We start from the raw sequence: 15,014 nt of genomic DNA on the forward strand, positions 1-15,014 counted from the left end.
GTCCCACTTGGTGCAGCTACTTGACCTATAGGGTCTCTCACCTCTTCTCTGTTGATCTAAATCCTACCCTTCCTTCAAGGCAGAACTAAAGCATTATCTTCCATGAAAAGATGAAAAAGTAAAGCTTTTCCTATCATTTCACATCCCATCCATCTCTTTCTCTGGACACCTATTTGCCTACTGCTCACTTGTTGCTTAATCACTGCTATAGTAAATTGCTATTGAGTTACTCAGATGTACATACTTTATTCTCCGAAGCAGATTGAAAATTCATCAATGATCTGAATGTGTCTTTTTGCTTTAATCCCCCTACTTTTTGTTTCCACTTTGTGCAACAAAATACTTTCACACAGAGTTTAATTGTTGACTGTTTATATAGCTTTCGAAGGAACTCATTCTGTCTTTTCCATTCACAGGTTTGAGCTTTCTGGAAACGAAAGAGAAAATATGAATTGTGCTTATTTTTATAATGGGAAAATTTACCCTACCGTCTGTAAGAACAAACATTATTTAATATGTGAGAGAAAGGCAGGCATGGTGAATGTGGACGCACTACTTTAATGCAAAGAGATGTCATAGACAAGTGCTCAATTTTACAATGAAAGATCTGGATGCAGAACTCGCTAGCCATAAAATTTTCCCTTTATTTCCCTTGGAGTCACCTTTGCATTATCTTTTCTAACAATACCACTTCAATATATATATATATCCCTTTATAACAAGGGATAAGATAACTTTGTTTCTTCTTTATACATCCAGAAGCCTATGATCATTGGTTCTCAATTGTTCTGTTTCCATGGATTTTCTTTCTTCTTCTCTTCCATTCCTAATCATCTCAACATGGTATGATTTGGCGCATTTTCAGACATAAACATATACATTTTAAATTGAAATAAGAAAAGTTAGAACTTAATTGGCTTAAGCTGTGCAAAATACCTAAATCTGAAAGACAGCATAAGGTAATGGAAAGGATACTAAACTTGGAGTAAGTAGAATAATCTAGATTGTATGATTACTTAATGTACAACCGTGGACCAATTAGTCATGTAGTCACTTTAACGTTCATTTTCTCACATTTCAGATAGAATCGCACCCATTATTTTACAGTTGTACAATCTAATAAAACATCAGAGTCCCATGAAGGCCAACACCATGACTTTCCCATTTGCTGTTGTATGCCTGGCACCAAACACGGTTCCCGGCTCAGCAAAAACAGAAAGACAGCTGCTTCCAATTGTGTGAGATGATTGATCTGTAAAACATTACACAATTGTGATTTGGAATCCATCTTCAGTCAGATTCAACAGCACAGAAAATAAAGTTTCCTTCTGCACAAGGAAAACAAAATTTCTATGCAAAAAACTTGATGGTGCTTAAAAATAAGAAAAATACTTCTTAACAAGGTCTATAGGCAAGTTAACAAAACAGCAAGTACAAATGTTTTATCTTTTCCTGACAGTTCTATGCTTGGTTTTTGCTGAGTAATTCATGAAGAATTTATAGATATGTGGAGAGGCACTCTTTCATAGGATAATAGGCAAAAATTGCATTTCTTTCCCACAGCTTCCCTGAAGTACTCTTTCTTCTTACATTGGTGGTAACAAAATTTATAAATAAGATTCTGAAACATCTCACTTGAGATGTTTGTTAAAGCATACAGATGTTCAAATACAAATGCATAAGGTTCTCAGTGGAAGGCTGAGACAAAGCTACAAATTGGTTTTAATATATTTTGAGAAAAATTACATTAGAACTTGCTCCCTGTGTGGCTTTTGCTAAATTACTCTGTTTCCTCACTTATGAAATGGGCTTGATATTATTACTTTACTCACAGGTAATAGTGAGGATCATTTAGTACAATATATAAAATATTAAATACAGTACCAAGCATGTAATATATATTCAATAAGTCTGTATTACTTACCTTCGTGCTCTAACACTCAAAGACACTTGAATCTTTATCTTGATGTAGATTATCAATATCAACAAGCAGATTTTGGGGGGACTAAGGAAAAATAATGCAAATGCTTCAGATTCTGTTTCTACTTCAAATGTCTTGAGATCTTGGCTTTTGAGGTATAGTATCATTATTTTACTGTTTTTACTTATTGACTTAGAGAAATGGAATAGGAACTAATAATTCAGAAAACCATCCAAAAACAACCAACCGTATCTCTGGACTTTAGTGTTTTATTGCCCACAAACGGAAAAACATGTTTATATGTTACTATGGCACCAGTAAATTTCAAAGAATAATATCTTCATTCGTGGCAAAAAAACATAATTAAAAAATGTAAACCTTAGGGATGCCTGGGTGGCTCAGCGATTGAGCGTCTACCTTCAGCTCAGGGCATGATCCCAGGATCCACGATCGAGTCCCACATTGGACTCCCTGCATTGGAGTCTGCTTCTCCTTCTGCCTGTGTCTCTGCCTCTCTCTGTGTGTGTCTCTCATGAATAAATAAACAAAATCTTTAAAAAATATATAAACCAATCAAACCATGCCTACAAAAATTCTTTTCTCTGGTACTCAGATCAAAAGCATCTTATACATGAAATTGGAATAGTACAGATTTTAATAGCACAGGTTCTGTGATAAGACCACCTAGTTTCAAATATTAACTCTTCCACTTACTACCCAAGTGAACTTCAGTAAATAATTTGATCTATCTGTGCTTCAATTTACAATTAAGTTACAATGTACTAATAATAGTGTTTCTATCAGAGAGCTATTTTGAGAATCAAAATAATTCACATAAAAGCCCATTGAAACAGTGCTTGGAATGTAATAAATAATAGCAAGTAGTTCAATTAAAAACAAGAGCAATACAAGTAACATATTAATCCTTTATTGGGAGAGCCCAATGTTTCCCCCAAAGAAACTTATCAGAGAATGTATTGTATTAGAGAAAACTAGATCTTCCTGAGCTTTATATTTGGTACTGATAAAATTTGAGAGCACCTGGGAGTTAATGACAATTCACTGAATTTCCTTTCCTGTACTCCCAACATTAGTCTTATGCATGTTTGGTATACTTATGGTTTCTTCCTCTTTTTCTCCTCAGGATAGAAATCATTACATGATAAAGGCTACAGAGAGTTAAGTCACATTATTTTTCAGGTTAGAATCTCAGGTCGCAGGAAAATCATTTGAAATGTATGGAGAATTTGCTTGGGTTTACCTCCTAAGATCCTCTCAGGCCCACCCTGTGCCTTGGGAGGTAGAGCTCAAATGAACAACACTTTTTGGAGCAACTTTCCTCTGGCTTACAGTTAATTTAGCTATTGGGAGGCACTCACAGTAATCAAAGGGTGAAAGGAGAGCATGGTCAGGGTATTCATTCCCTTGGCTTTCTCCCTACCATGCCACATTTGACAAAGGCTGTGTGTTCTGTATCTTAGGCCATGGCCCCCATCAGACAGTCACAAGGTTCAAAGACCCTCCTCTTAACTCCTCAGGCCTAGGGGTGATAACATCATCCCAATGCATATTTCAGCACCTCTTTTTGTTCCCATTACCCCTTCCCCAAACTTTATAAACAATGTCTTTATCCAATGCCCTTAGATTACTCTTTGAGTATGCCATTTGTTTTGCTTTGTTATAGAGATCAATGATTGATCCAGGGAGATAGTGAAACAAAAAAGAACATTGCAATTTTGCAGATTGTTGAGATTTGCAAACTATAAATTATCAAGATATGATCCTTGGTCATAAGGACAAATGGCCAATATGTGAATGATGATTAAAATATCAAGTTTCTTAATACCAAGGCTATAATCACAAGATGTGGCAGAAATAGCCATCTATCCACTAAATAATTCATGCTTCTCATTTAGAGCAAAGTAGTCATCAAAAGTTTGCCAGCCAGGCAAAAATTACATTTATCAGACCCAGCCTTTTAGAGCTAAAACAGGCATTGCATTAGTTGATGTGGGTATGCTATATGTTACTTCTTGATTATGGCTTTCAAGAAGTAGACACGGATTTGCCATCTTCTCTTTTCCTTTCTAAGGGACTCCAAAGTCTCACAAGATAGAAGCCTGGGTCCCATTTGGAGGAAATCTTCCCACTAACCAGGATTACTGGAGCTAAATTGTCATGAGAGCAAGAAATAATCTTTATTGTGTTAAACAACTGATTTTTTTGAGATTTACTTGTCACAGAAACTGCATTACCCTAACTAATACAGTGGGTAAATTTATTTTAGGGGAGAAATTCCTTCCTAGCTTTTTTTTTTTTAAGGATAAGGATACACAATGATCTATAGCTCCTTATACCCTGGTTTGTCCAATGTGAGCTAACCTCGGATCTTTGCTGTCTATGTCATCCACATTCTTCATGTTTTGTACCAAATAGAAGTGCATTTTTTTTTGCACCTCTATTCTTTTTATCTTGGTAATAATCCAGTGGTATAATCCACTTCAACAACTGCTGCACTTCAGAACCCAGAGCAATAACTTACTCTACCTTAGGCCCTTTCAATTCGGTTTCTTTTCTCACTTCCTACTTTAGCAAGTTATACTTTGGCTTAAACTTCATAAACTTCTGCTTTCCAGATGAAAATGCATCTATTCTATATATTAAACCCAAACATAGTTTCCCACTACTGTGAGAAGTAGCCAATTTCAGTTCTTTCACGAGCCTGTTCCTTCCGTAAGAGGAGTTATTTATCTTAGCTTCTCATGTGGACTGCTTTACCTATCACAGCATCTCAGACATGCAGGAGGAAGAAACATACACCTCTCTTCGTTGGGATAGTCCAACACCAAGCTTTTACCAGAAACACCTATCTTCCACCAAATATTCAGGTAACCAGTTCTAATTATTCAATCCAAGACTTTGCAGTTTATGTTTTGTTTCCTGTTCTATGATGAGCCCAAGGTGATTTTTCTAATGAAATAACCCACATATGCATGCATATGATAATGTGCATGATATGCTAATATTAAAAAATGAAGTGATGTGGAAGAGTAACTAAAGGTGCAAAAGGAAGAGATCAATGGATTTGACAAATATATGGTAACTTTTTCCCCTGTCTCTTGCTGGAAGGACAAAGAATTCCTGGATTTGGAAGATAAATGAAAAAAATCATATATTTTTATTATTTTAGTTCCTGTATAAAATGCCCTGAAAATTACCTGACAAACACTAGGAAATAAAGAGAAAAAAAGAGGTTGAAAAACTGAAAATCCTACCAGCCTGAAGCTGTATGCTATGGTGATCAGTCCTGGTGTTCTGTAACATTTGTATTCGATTCCTATCATGTTGATAATTAATTACCACAGACCAAGAGGGTTAATACAACATAAATTTAGTATCTTAACAGTTCTAAAGATCAGAATTCCAGAATAGGTTTCATTGGGCAAAATGTTGACAGGGCTGCATTCCTTCGAGAGGCTCTAGCTAGGGGAGGTTCCATTTATTTGTGTTTTCCAGTTTCTAGAGCTGCATTTCTTGCTCCGCTTGGCTCATGGCCCCTTCCTCCATTTTCAAAGCCTGCAATTACGCCTTCAAATTTCTTTCTGCTTCCATCATCATGTAGCACCCTGACCACTAACCTCTCACTTATAAAGGCCCAGATAAAAAGGATAATGTCCCCATCTCAAGATCCTTAACTTAATACAGTGTAAAGTCTTTTTTTGCCACAAAAGGTAACATTTACAAGTTCCAGAGAGTAGGACATGGGCATTTGGGACAGGGGCATTATTCAGCCTACCACATAATCCAAAGGTAAGTTTTATTTTTTCTCTGATTTGTGTTAAGAATATAACAAACCACACATTCTTCATTTTTCTTTCCTGGATAGATGCAAGATTACCTGGGGTGGAGGGGAGGTATTCCTCATCCAAAATTGTATGTTTAAAAGAAATATCTCAGAAATAGTCATGTTCAAGTGGCACTGAAAAGGGATGATGTGCCACAGCATTTCTACTTTCAAATATGAAAGCCTGCTACCTGGTTTGCTATAATCTCTAAAAGATTGTCAGAATAGAATATAGGTAACTAGTTAGTAAGATTGTAGCACCATAAGAGGTAAGAGGAGTATGTTACTTAACCTCTTGGATTTGACATCTTTCTAAATCAAAGGTGTTCTGAGTTTTAACTTGCATTTCAAAAAGTTGGAGTTCTTTTTTCCTGTTATCACAGTTCCCATGGCCTCAAGGATTCTCGAGTAAGAATACTAATTCTTTCTTTCATTCAGTCTAGTTTTAACCCAACCCATTTCTCTCATCTACTTTCTCTAACTCACTGTCATTGCCCCATCCTACTCCAGGAGCATGGTGTCTGGTGACGGTGATTACATGTATTCTCTGCGTGGGCTCAATAGCAACCTCTGTTTTCTTGGGCCTCAAGTGTAAGTACACAAGGATATCTTCAAAATAATCTATATACATATATTTCATATACTTTATACACAATTATACATTACAAACCTACATATATGCTGAATAAAGCTTTTTTTTTAAGGATTTAATTTATTTATTCATGAGAGACAGAGAGAGAGGCAGAAACACAGGCAGAGGGAGAAGTGGGCTCCACGCAGGGAGCCCAATGTGGGATTCGATCCTGGATCCCAGAATCACGCCCTGAGGTTAAGGCAGACTCTCAACTGCTGAGCCACCCAGGCATCCCTGCATATACCTTTATATACAATTTTATTTATGTATATCATTATAAATAAAATGTTATAATTTATAAATAGAGAAACAATTAGAAACATGTAAATGCATATAAGTGATCTAAAATAATGACTTACTAATTTTTTTAAGATTTTTTTTTTTTATTCAAGAGAGAGAACATGAGAGTGGGGAGGGACAGAGGAAAAGGGAAAGGGAGAAGCAGACTCCCTGCTAAGCAGGGAGGCTGATAAGGGGTTTAATACCAGGACCATGAGATGATGACCTGAGCTGAAGTCAGATGCTTAACCGACTGAGCCACCCAGACCCCCCAAGTGTTCCTAATTTAAATTATGGGACATTTATATAACTCACAAAGCACTAGTATGTCACTTTTAATAACATTTAATGTTCATTTGCATGTTTTTTAGCCCAATTCTAATGCTGTAGGTCTCTTTGGGGAAAATAATGCAAATAATTACCTATTGTTATGATTCAATTTGTGAATCATATTAGTATGCTAAAGGAGGCAATTTGCAGGATTAAGTATAAAGCTTTCTTTTCTAAAACTGTATGTATTCTAAACTTATTTTTATGCAGATTATTTTAGTAAGTCTTTCACTTTACATTAGGCAAAGTACAAATTAATAAGTTTAATGCAAACCTAAGCATTTTATGTGGGCCATATTTAATCACATTTATTTCCTTTAGTCTAAATTTAAGACATGTTTTCATATCTGGCAAGTGAAACTTCTATAAAATATAATTACAGGGCTATGATTCTAAAAAATAAACAAAAAAAACAACTAATAACTGCATTATCACTCATGCTACTACTAAGAAGGTTAGAAAGACAGAGATAAAAATTATAGTTCAGATAATTCTTCCTTTTCATATGCTCTGGCAAAGCATTTCTTTATGTAGAAGACTTTAGCAATGAGGGAGAATTATGAGTTCTACAATGAGAAAGAGATGGGTTCAGGTTTACTTTCACAAAATACAAGAAACCTAATCTTGTTCATATTAGCTGTGAGTTTATTTTCCTGATTCTTCTTAGAAAATTGATTTAAGAATTACTAGAAGCTCAATAAAGAATTGTTACCCTGTCTATCATCTCAAAAGAAATTGTACTGCTCACAGCAAATGTTAGCACTTCCAGAAAGCTTTCCTTATCTCACCCTACTCTCTCTTTGTGCTTCATATAAAAATGCATTATTTAAACCAAATCCAAGTCTTTTTTTTTTTAAGGAACTCACATTTAAATATATATTTATCAAACAGACACACTGGAAATAGATTCCAGAGTTGAAAGAGAACTAACTGATAAATCAATTAACATCTAATGATTCAGTTTCTTTTCTAAAACCTGGACACTTTGAACAGAATATTGTTGAACTCCATTCTAATGACAGTACAAGAATTCATATTTTTTAAAAGATTTTATTTATTCATTTATGATAGACATAGAAAGAGGGGGTGGGGGCAGAGACGCAGGCAGAAGGAGAAGCAGGCTCCATGCTGGGAACCCTACGTGGGACTCGATCCTGGGGCTCCAGGATCAGGACCCCCTGCCAAAGGCAGGCGCTAAACCACTGAGCCACCCAGGGATCCCCCAAGAATTCATATTTAACTGGCATTGCAAATATCAAAAGATATGGTTTAAATATCACACCGATATAATAAATTTCAATGCTGCTTTATAAATATGAACTACCTGGGGTTAGAAGATAAAACAAATGAAGTTTATAAAGAACATTTTCAATTAAAAACAAGATTATCTAAAGATGCAATACTTCAAGTAATATTATTAAGTAATTGGGATATAGAATTTGTCTTTATATAAAAATGAACCTATAGTCTCCAATCACCAATTATTACATAGCCAAAAAACACACATAGTACATACTAAGGGTGTTTGTAAAAGCATACTCTACATTTTCCATGTCCTCAAGAAACTTGCTGTCAATACAATTTTAATTTTGTTTTTCTCTCTGTATAGTTCATGAAATCTGTTTAGATAAATTATGACAATCATGTTCCTGACAAACTCTGGGTTATTTTAAACTATACTAATTATTTTTGACCCAGAAATGCCACTTTTGGAAACTTTTCCTATAGATAAACCTACACATATAGCAACGGGATATAAAAAAAAATTGTAAGAACTTCAATGCCTATCATTTAAGGGATCATTTAAATTAACAATAGTACAATATTACATCCACACCATGGAATACCATGAAACAAAGAGGAGAAAAAGAAGGAAAAGAAAGAGAAACAGAAGGAGGAAAAGAAAAGAAAGGAGGAGAAGAGAAAGAAGAGGAAATAGAGAAGGAGAAGGAAGAAGGGGAGAGAAGAGGGGAGGGGAGAAGGAGGGAGAGGAGAGAGATGGGTTTTAAAGGGGGAGGGTGGAAAAGCAACAGCAGTAAAAAGCAGGTGCTCTCTATGGACTGAGACATAAATGTCTTCCCGATACATCCTTAAGTGAAAAAAGCAACGTCTAAAGTCATGTATGCAGTACACCACAATTTGATTGAAAACCAATATTTTCTTCATATGTCAGTTAATACCAGAAGGATATATAAGAAGTAACTAAAAATGGGATCAGGAGAAGGAGATATATGGTGACAATATCAGTGTTTACTTTTTGTTGTTTTTTAATGTCGTAATCCCATGGAATGTATTAAACAATATTTTTAACTTCCAGAACAAAAGTTGGGTGAAGAAAATATTTCAATGAAGATAAAGAAAAGCTAGCCAGAAAATAAAGTATTTAAAACTTGGGACGCCTGGGTGGCTCAGTGGTTGAGCATCTGCCTTTGGCTCAGGACATGAACCCGGGGTCCTGGGATCAAGTCCCATTCAGGTTCCCCTCGAGGAACTGCTTCTCCCTCTGCCTATGTCTCTGCCTCTCTCTCTGTATCTCTCATAAATAAATAAGTAAAATCTTTTTTAAAAAGTATTTAAAACTTTCAGTTATTTCTGGGACATACTTACAAATAAAAGTTTTGGCTTTCTTTTGTTGTGTGTTAATAAGTATAAATACTTTTCAAACTTTTATTTTTTTTTATTTTTTTTTTATTATTTATTTATGATAGGCAGACAGTGAGAGAGAGGCAGAGACACAGGCAGAGGGAGAAGCAGGCTCCATGCACCGGGAGCCCGATGTGGGATTCGATCCTGGGTCTCCAGGATCGCGCCCTGGGCCCAAGGCAGGCGCTAAACCGCTGCGCCACCCTGGGATCCCTCAAACTTTTAAATATCACTATACCAATGTAAAATACTTTTACCATTGGCTTTTGTTCAAGTATAGTGACTTTCATTTTTGTGCTATCGATACTGTCATTTTTTTTTAAAGATTTCATTTATTTATCTGAGAGAGAGTGGAGAGAATGAGCAGAGAGAAGGCAGTGAGGTAGAGACAAGCAAACTTCCCACTGGGAAGGGAGCTCGTGGTGGGTTCCCCCCAAAAATTGTCATTTACCAAGGTCATCTTATACATTCTCAAAATATTCTTAGGACTTTTGTTAAATAAAACTAGTTATAGAAACAAAAAGGTTGTGTTAAACAAGAAACAATTTGTGTACTTCAAACATTCCTAACTGCTTGTCCTTCCTAGTTATAGATTATGTTATAGCCAGTAGATTTTGAGCTATAAAAATCATGTTTAATTTTTAATAATTATTTTATCTTAATCATCATTCCATTTTAACAAAGAATGTGAAATGTTTTTTCCATGAAAATTTTCATTGTAAAAGTCAATACTAATATTTAAATTATATATATAATAATGTACTATATACATTATAACACATATAATGTATGTAATTTAATATGCATAGTAGAAAAGAGGACATGTTTCTCACAAAGAGCAATGAATGGAAATCTATATCCTGTTTAAAGTATCATGGTAATAAAGTAATGAATGAATTAATTATAAATTATTCCTATATACCATCAAAAGTGCATACATAGATATCTGAAAATAAAATAACTGGTAAAAATTAATCATGTTACATTGATATAAAAGGATACACTGCAGTAATTTAAAGAAGTCTTTTAGAACTATTGTTATTAACATGGAGATATGGTTATGCAATATTTTGCCATGAAATAAGATGATTAATAAGTCAGTAATGGAAAAATACAGTTTCATAAACATTATATGTAAAATAGATGTGTTTTTTACATACACATATGGAAAAAGTTTCAATAGATATAAACTATTAGCAACTGTTATTTGAATGGTAGGTTTCAATGTAAGTAGGAGTAATTTCTTATTTTCTTCCTACTATTTTATATTTTCTATTTGTCCTACCATATGACTTATACTAATTACTTTCTATTTTAAAAACTCTATTGTGCAAAATATTTTCTAAAAAGTCATATTTTCCATTTATTTTTACTGTTCTTTTTCATTTTCTTAATTCATCAATTAGATATATCATATAACATGATATAAAAAATACTCTTATTTTGAGGGCTTTAAAAACATTTGTTTTATATTCTCCTAAGTAAATACACTGTTGAATCTTTGTTCTTCATTTGTTGCAAATTGATTACAAGCAGAACACCAGTAAAGATACAATACCTTGCTTCCCATTTAGGGGGAATCTAAAGAGAAGTCTCCTTTCCCTTTCTCCAATTTTATTACAGCTTTATGTAGTACAACCTTTTCAGGTAGTAATAAACAAAACAGAAATAGACTCAAGAATATAATTAATCTAGAAAACATCAAAATTCAAAATTTTGGAACAATACTTCAAATTCCTAAAAGGGAATTTCCAAACATACCAGATTATAAATAGAATAAATAAATAACATCACCCTCTTACTCCCCACTCTGGTTACATTCAACCTTTCGCTAAGAAGAAGGAACATAATCCAAGCCACTAGCAACCAGGATTACTGATAGATAAGGCATATTCATCCATTGTCCATAGCTCTTGAGCAAAACATAGAAGAGGATGAGAGTCCTAGAGTATATTGAGAAATATTAGCATATGTGTAATAGTAGACCCAAGCGTAGAAGACAGAGAGAGTTAGACAAAAGTAATATTATTTTAAGACTTCTTACATGAATATTTTCCCACACTGATTAAAAATATAAAGCAACAGATTCAAGGAATTCTATAAAAGCCAAACAGCATAAAGAAAGTTAATATCTATGTTAAAAATATTTAATAAAATAGGAATTGATACTTTATAATATGATTTTTAAAAAGAACTGATTTGGGGTGCCTGGATGACTCAGTCAGTTAAGTGTCTGTCTTCAGCTCAGGTCATGATCCCTGGGTCCTGGGATCCAGCCCTGCATTGGGTTTCCTGTGTAACAAGGAGTCTGCTTCTCATTCTCCCTTTGTCCCTCTCCCTGCTTGTATTCCTGTTCTCTCTCTTTGCCAAATAAATAATTTTTAAAAAAATATTAAAAAAAAAGAACTGACTTAAAAAGCTATTCAGATTTATAGGTAAAGAACTACAAAAAAATGTAAAAATAATATGAAAACGGGAGGACTGCCCTTGCCAAATATAGAAATAAATTATAAATCTAAAATAATGAAGCCTATGTGGTATTGACATATGAGTAGATAAGCAAGTAGATTGAATATAATTAAAATATTATAAATATATCAAAGTAGTTTATTGAAAATTACAGTAAGCTAAAGATGGCAGTTAAAAGAGGATGAGGAGAGGGTTGTTCAGTAAATGATATGAGAGCACAATTTAGCCATCTAGGGAAAGAATTTGGAAGTCATATCTTATGCATTCCAATAAAATAAATTGCAGCTACATCAAAATACGAAAGTGAAATATATTTATAAAAATATAATCTCAGGTGTAAGACTTTTGCTAAAAATGACTCAAAAAGCATCTGATGTATGTGGGGTGAACTACCAAAAGCAAAATCAAAAGACACTGGGAGATTCATGGCTCATATCATGCATTACCAACATGTTAAGTGCGGTAACAGAATCAGTTAAATAGGAATGGAGAAGATTCACAGGACTTGAAATGACAGTGTTGACAAATCTACATTTTATTACAAGAAAAGGATACAGTTTAAGAACCACATTAAGGTAAGGATATGGTCTGAAGAGCCCGGGTGCAAATAAGCACTTTGTCTTCCCTCTGTAACTGTCCTCTCAGGATGTGAATTCTCTCTTGAGTCAGGAACACAGAGCACTTTGGTAGCAGGGAACCCAAGATGAGTCTTGCTTGGGTATTTTTATATTATGCTGACCACATAGCCATATTTCTGCCAAGTAATCAGCTTCAACAGCAGAGCCTACTCAGAATCTCCTTGTGACCAGGGGCAAATCATCATTCATATGGCATCAGTAAACAATGCTGACAAGCCAGGATCATCTGACCAAAAAATCCTCAGACTGATGATTACAAAGTTATATACTATTATTCAGTATGTCTCATACTTTGTCCAGAGGTCAGTGCCAGGCAGGAACTTTAGAAACACTGTTCAAGCTGATCCCGGACCTGTGTGGAATGAATTCTCATAGCACAATAAGGACCTCATATAATTTTTTTTTCATTTATTTATGATAGTCACACACAGAGAGAGAGAGAGGCAGAGACATAGGCAGAGGGAGAAGCAGGCTCCATGCACCGGGAGCCTGACGTGGGATTCGATCCCGGGTCTCCAGGATCGCTCCCTGGGCCAAAGGCAGGCGCTAAACCGCTGCGCCACCCAGGGATCCCAGGACCTCATATAAAACAATAACGAAAAGACTAGAAACCCAATGAAAAAAATTACAGCATGTGATTATATAGGCCATATATAATTATACACTTCATAGAAAAAGAAATGCAACTGACCTTTATAAGTATGAAATAAAGTTTCAACACCAAGAGTAAAAATGGAAATGCAAATTCAAATGATATTGAAATACCACTTGCAACAACCTACACGAAGGTAATTTGGAAATATCTATATACAATTTAAATGCACATAAACTTTGACCTAGCAACTTCTCTTAAAAATATACTTGCATATGTGTGAAATTATGTATGATTAAGGTCCTTTATTACAGTATTTATTTCCAGAATACCAAAAGATTACAAATAGTCTAAAAGTTAGTAGAGAATGACTAATATAAATCATGATATACCCTTATAATGGAATCTGATAATGTTAAAATAAAAGAACGAGAAAGCTCTTTGTATACTGATACAGAATTATGCCCAAAATATATTTTAAGTGGTAAGATAAAAGATGAAAAACCATGTAAGTAGATTGTTACTATTTGTTTAAAGAGAAGAGGAAGCATTTTATATTCATTGGTTGATAAAATTCGAAATATGTATGGAAGAATAAAAAAGAAATTCATAAGCCTGACTGCTCTGGGGAGTGGAGTTGGGTACATCCATCCAAGTGGCAAAGGGGATTTTTCCTCTGTATCCTTTGAAGTTTTTGATTCTTGAACAGTGTCAACTTTATTTTTTTATATTTTTTAAAAGATTTTTATTTATTTATTCATAAGAGACACAGAGAGAGAGAGGCAGAGACATAGGCAGAGGGAGAAACAGGCTTCAATGCAGGAAGCCTGATGCAGGACTCGATCTTGGGACTCCAGGATCACACCCTGGGCCAAAGGCAGGTGCTAAACCGCTGAGCCACCCAGGGATCCCTGAACAGTGTAAACTTTAAACAAAAACTTGGTGCAAACTAAAGTCACAAAATAATCAGTAATCTATAGTTGTCCTTACTCTGTATGGAAGAATTATTGTGTTGTAATTTGTCAGTATTTTTAATTAAGAATTATTGTTATTGTCTGAAGTGTTCCAGGTATCTACCATTGCAATGAAACAGCGAGAAAAGCTCATCCTTCAGGACAGAGCACTGTTGAATTTCACACAATGGGAGAGAAACCATAACCTTCAGATGAAATATTGCCAAACCTTGATGCAAAACTCTTTCAGTTCAGGTAATTGATACAAAATCAGTTTCCATGGTGCAGATACAAATATGGGCACCAATTCCTCAAAAGAAACAGTGGCACTCATCTTACTGTCTACAAAATTGCAGACAGAATTTTAAATTAGGAGAGTCATCTTTTCATCCACACTCCAGTTCAATGTTATTTATATGTTTATATACTTCAATAGTATGTGGAGAATACTGAGATCTCAAGAAATGCAGATTTAAAAAACATACAGTTAAATTGCAAAGGGAAATGTGTAGCATTAGTAGATCAGATTTTTTTAAAGTAGCATTTTGTTTTATTCAATCATTCAAATTTAGAAGTATATCTTTACAGCTTTAAATTCTTCAATATATTTAGTTTAAACAATGCTTTAGATTCAAATTTAGATATCTCTTTCAGCAGAAAAATAATTTAAAAATCAGAGTATCTATCATGAAATTATAACAAAGCAGAGTT

At 34.5% G+C, this 15,014-nt stretch overlaps 1 protein-coding gene across 3 annotated transcripts in view; it reads left to right on the forward strand.

The window, feature by feature from the left end:
* Nucleotides 1-15,014, forward strand: part of CLEC1B (C-type lectin domain family 1 member B) — a 39,720-nt gene that overhangs the window by 20,262 nt on the left and 4,444 nt on the right. For 2 of the 3 annotated variants that reach the window (XM_038576766.1, XM_038576765.1), the window contains exons 7-9: nt 4,709-4,809; nt 6,276-6,356; nt 14,412-14,558. In XM_038576766.1, coding sequence (XP_038432694.1) covers nt 4,709-4,809; nt 6,276-6,356; nt 14,412-14,558 — 329 coding nt within the window. Of the gene's footprint in view, nt 1-416; nt 735-4,708; nt 4,810-6,275; nt 6,357-14,411; nt 14,559-15,014 lie in introns of those variants that run through there. The other variant, XM_038576767.1, reaches the window with a different exon arrangement.

The sequence above is a fragment of the Canis lupus genome, chromosome 27, assembly GCF_011100685.1.
Source record: "Canis lupus familiaris isolate Mischka breed German Shepherd chromosome 27, alternate assembly UU_Cfam_GSD_1.0, whole genome shotgun sequence".
NCBI classification, from domain to species: Eukaryota; Metazoa; Chordata; class Mammalia; order Carnivora; family Canidae; genus Canis; species Canis lupus.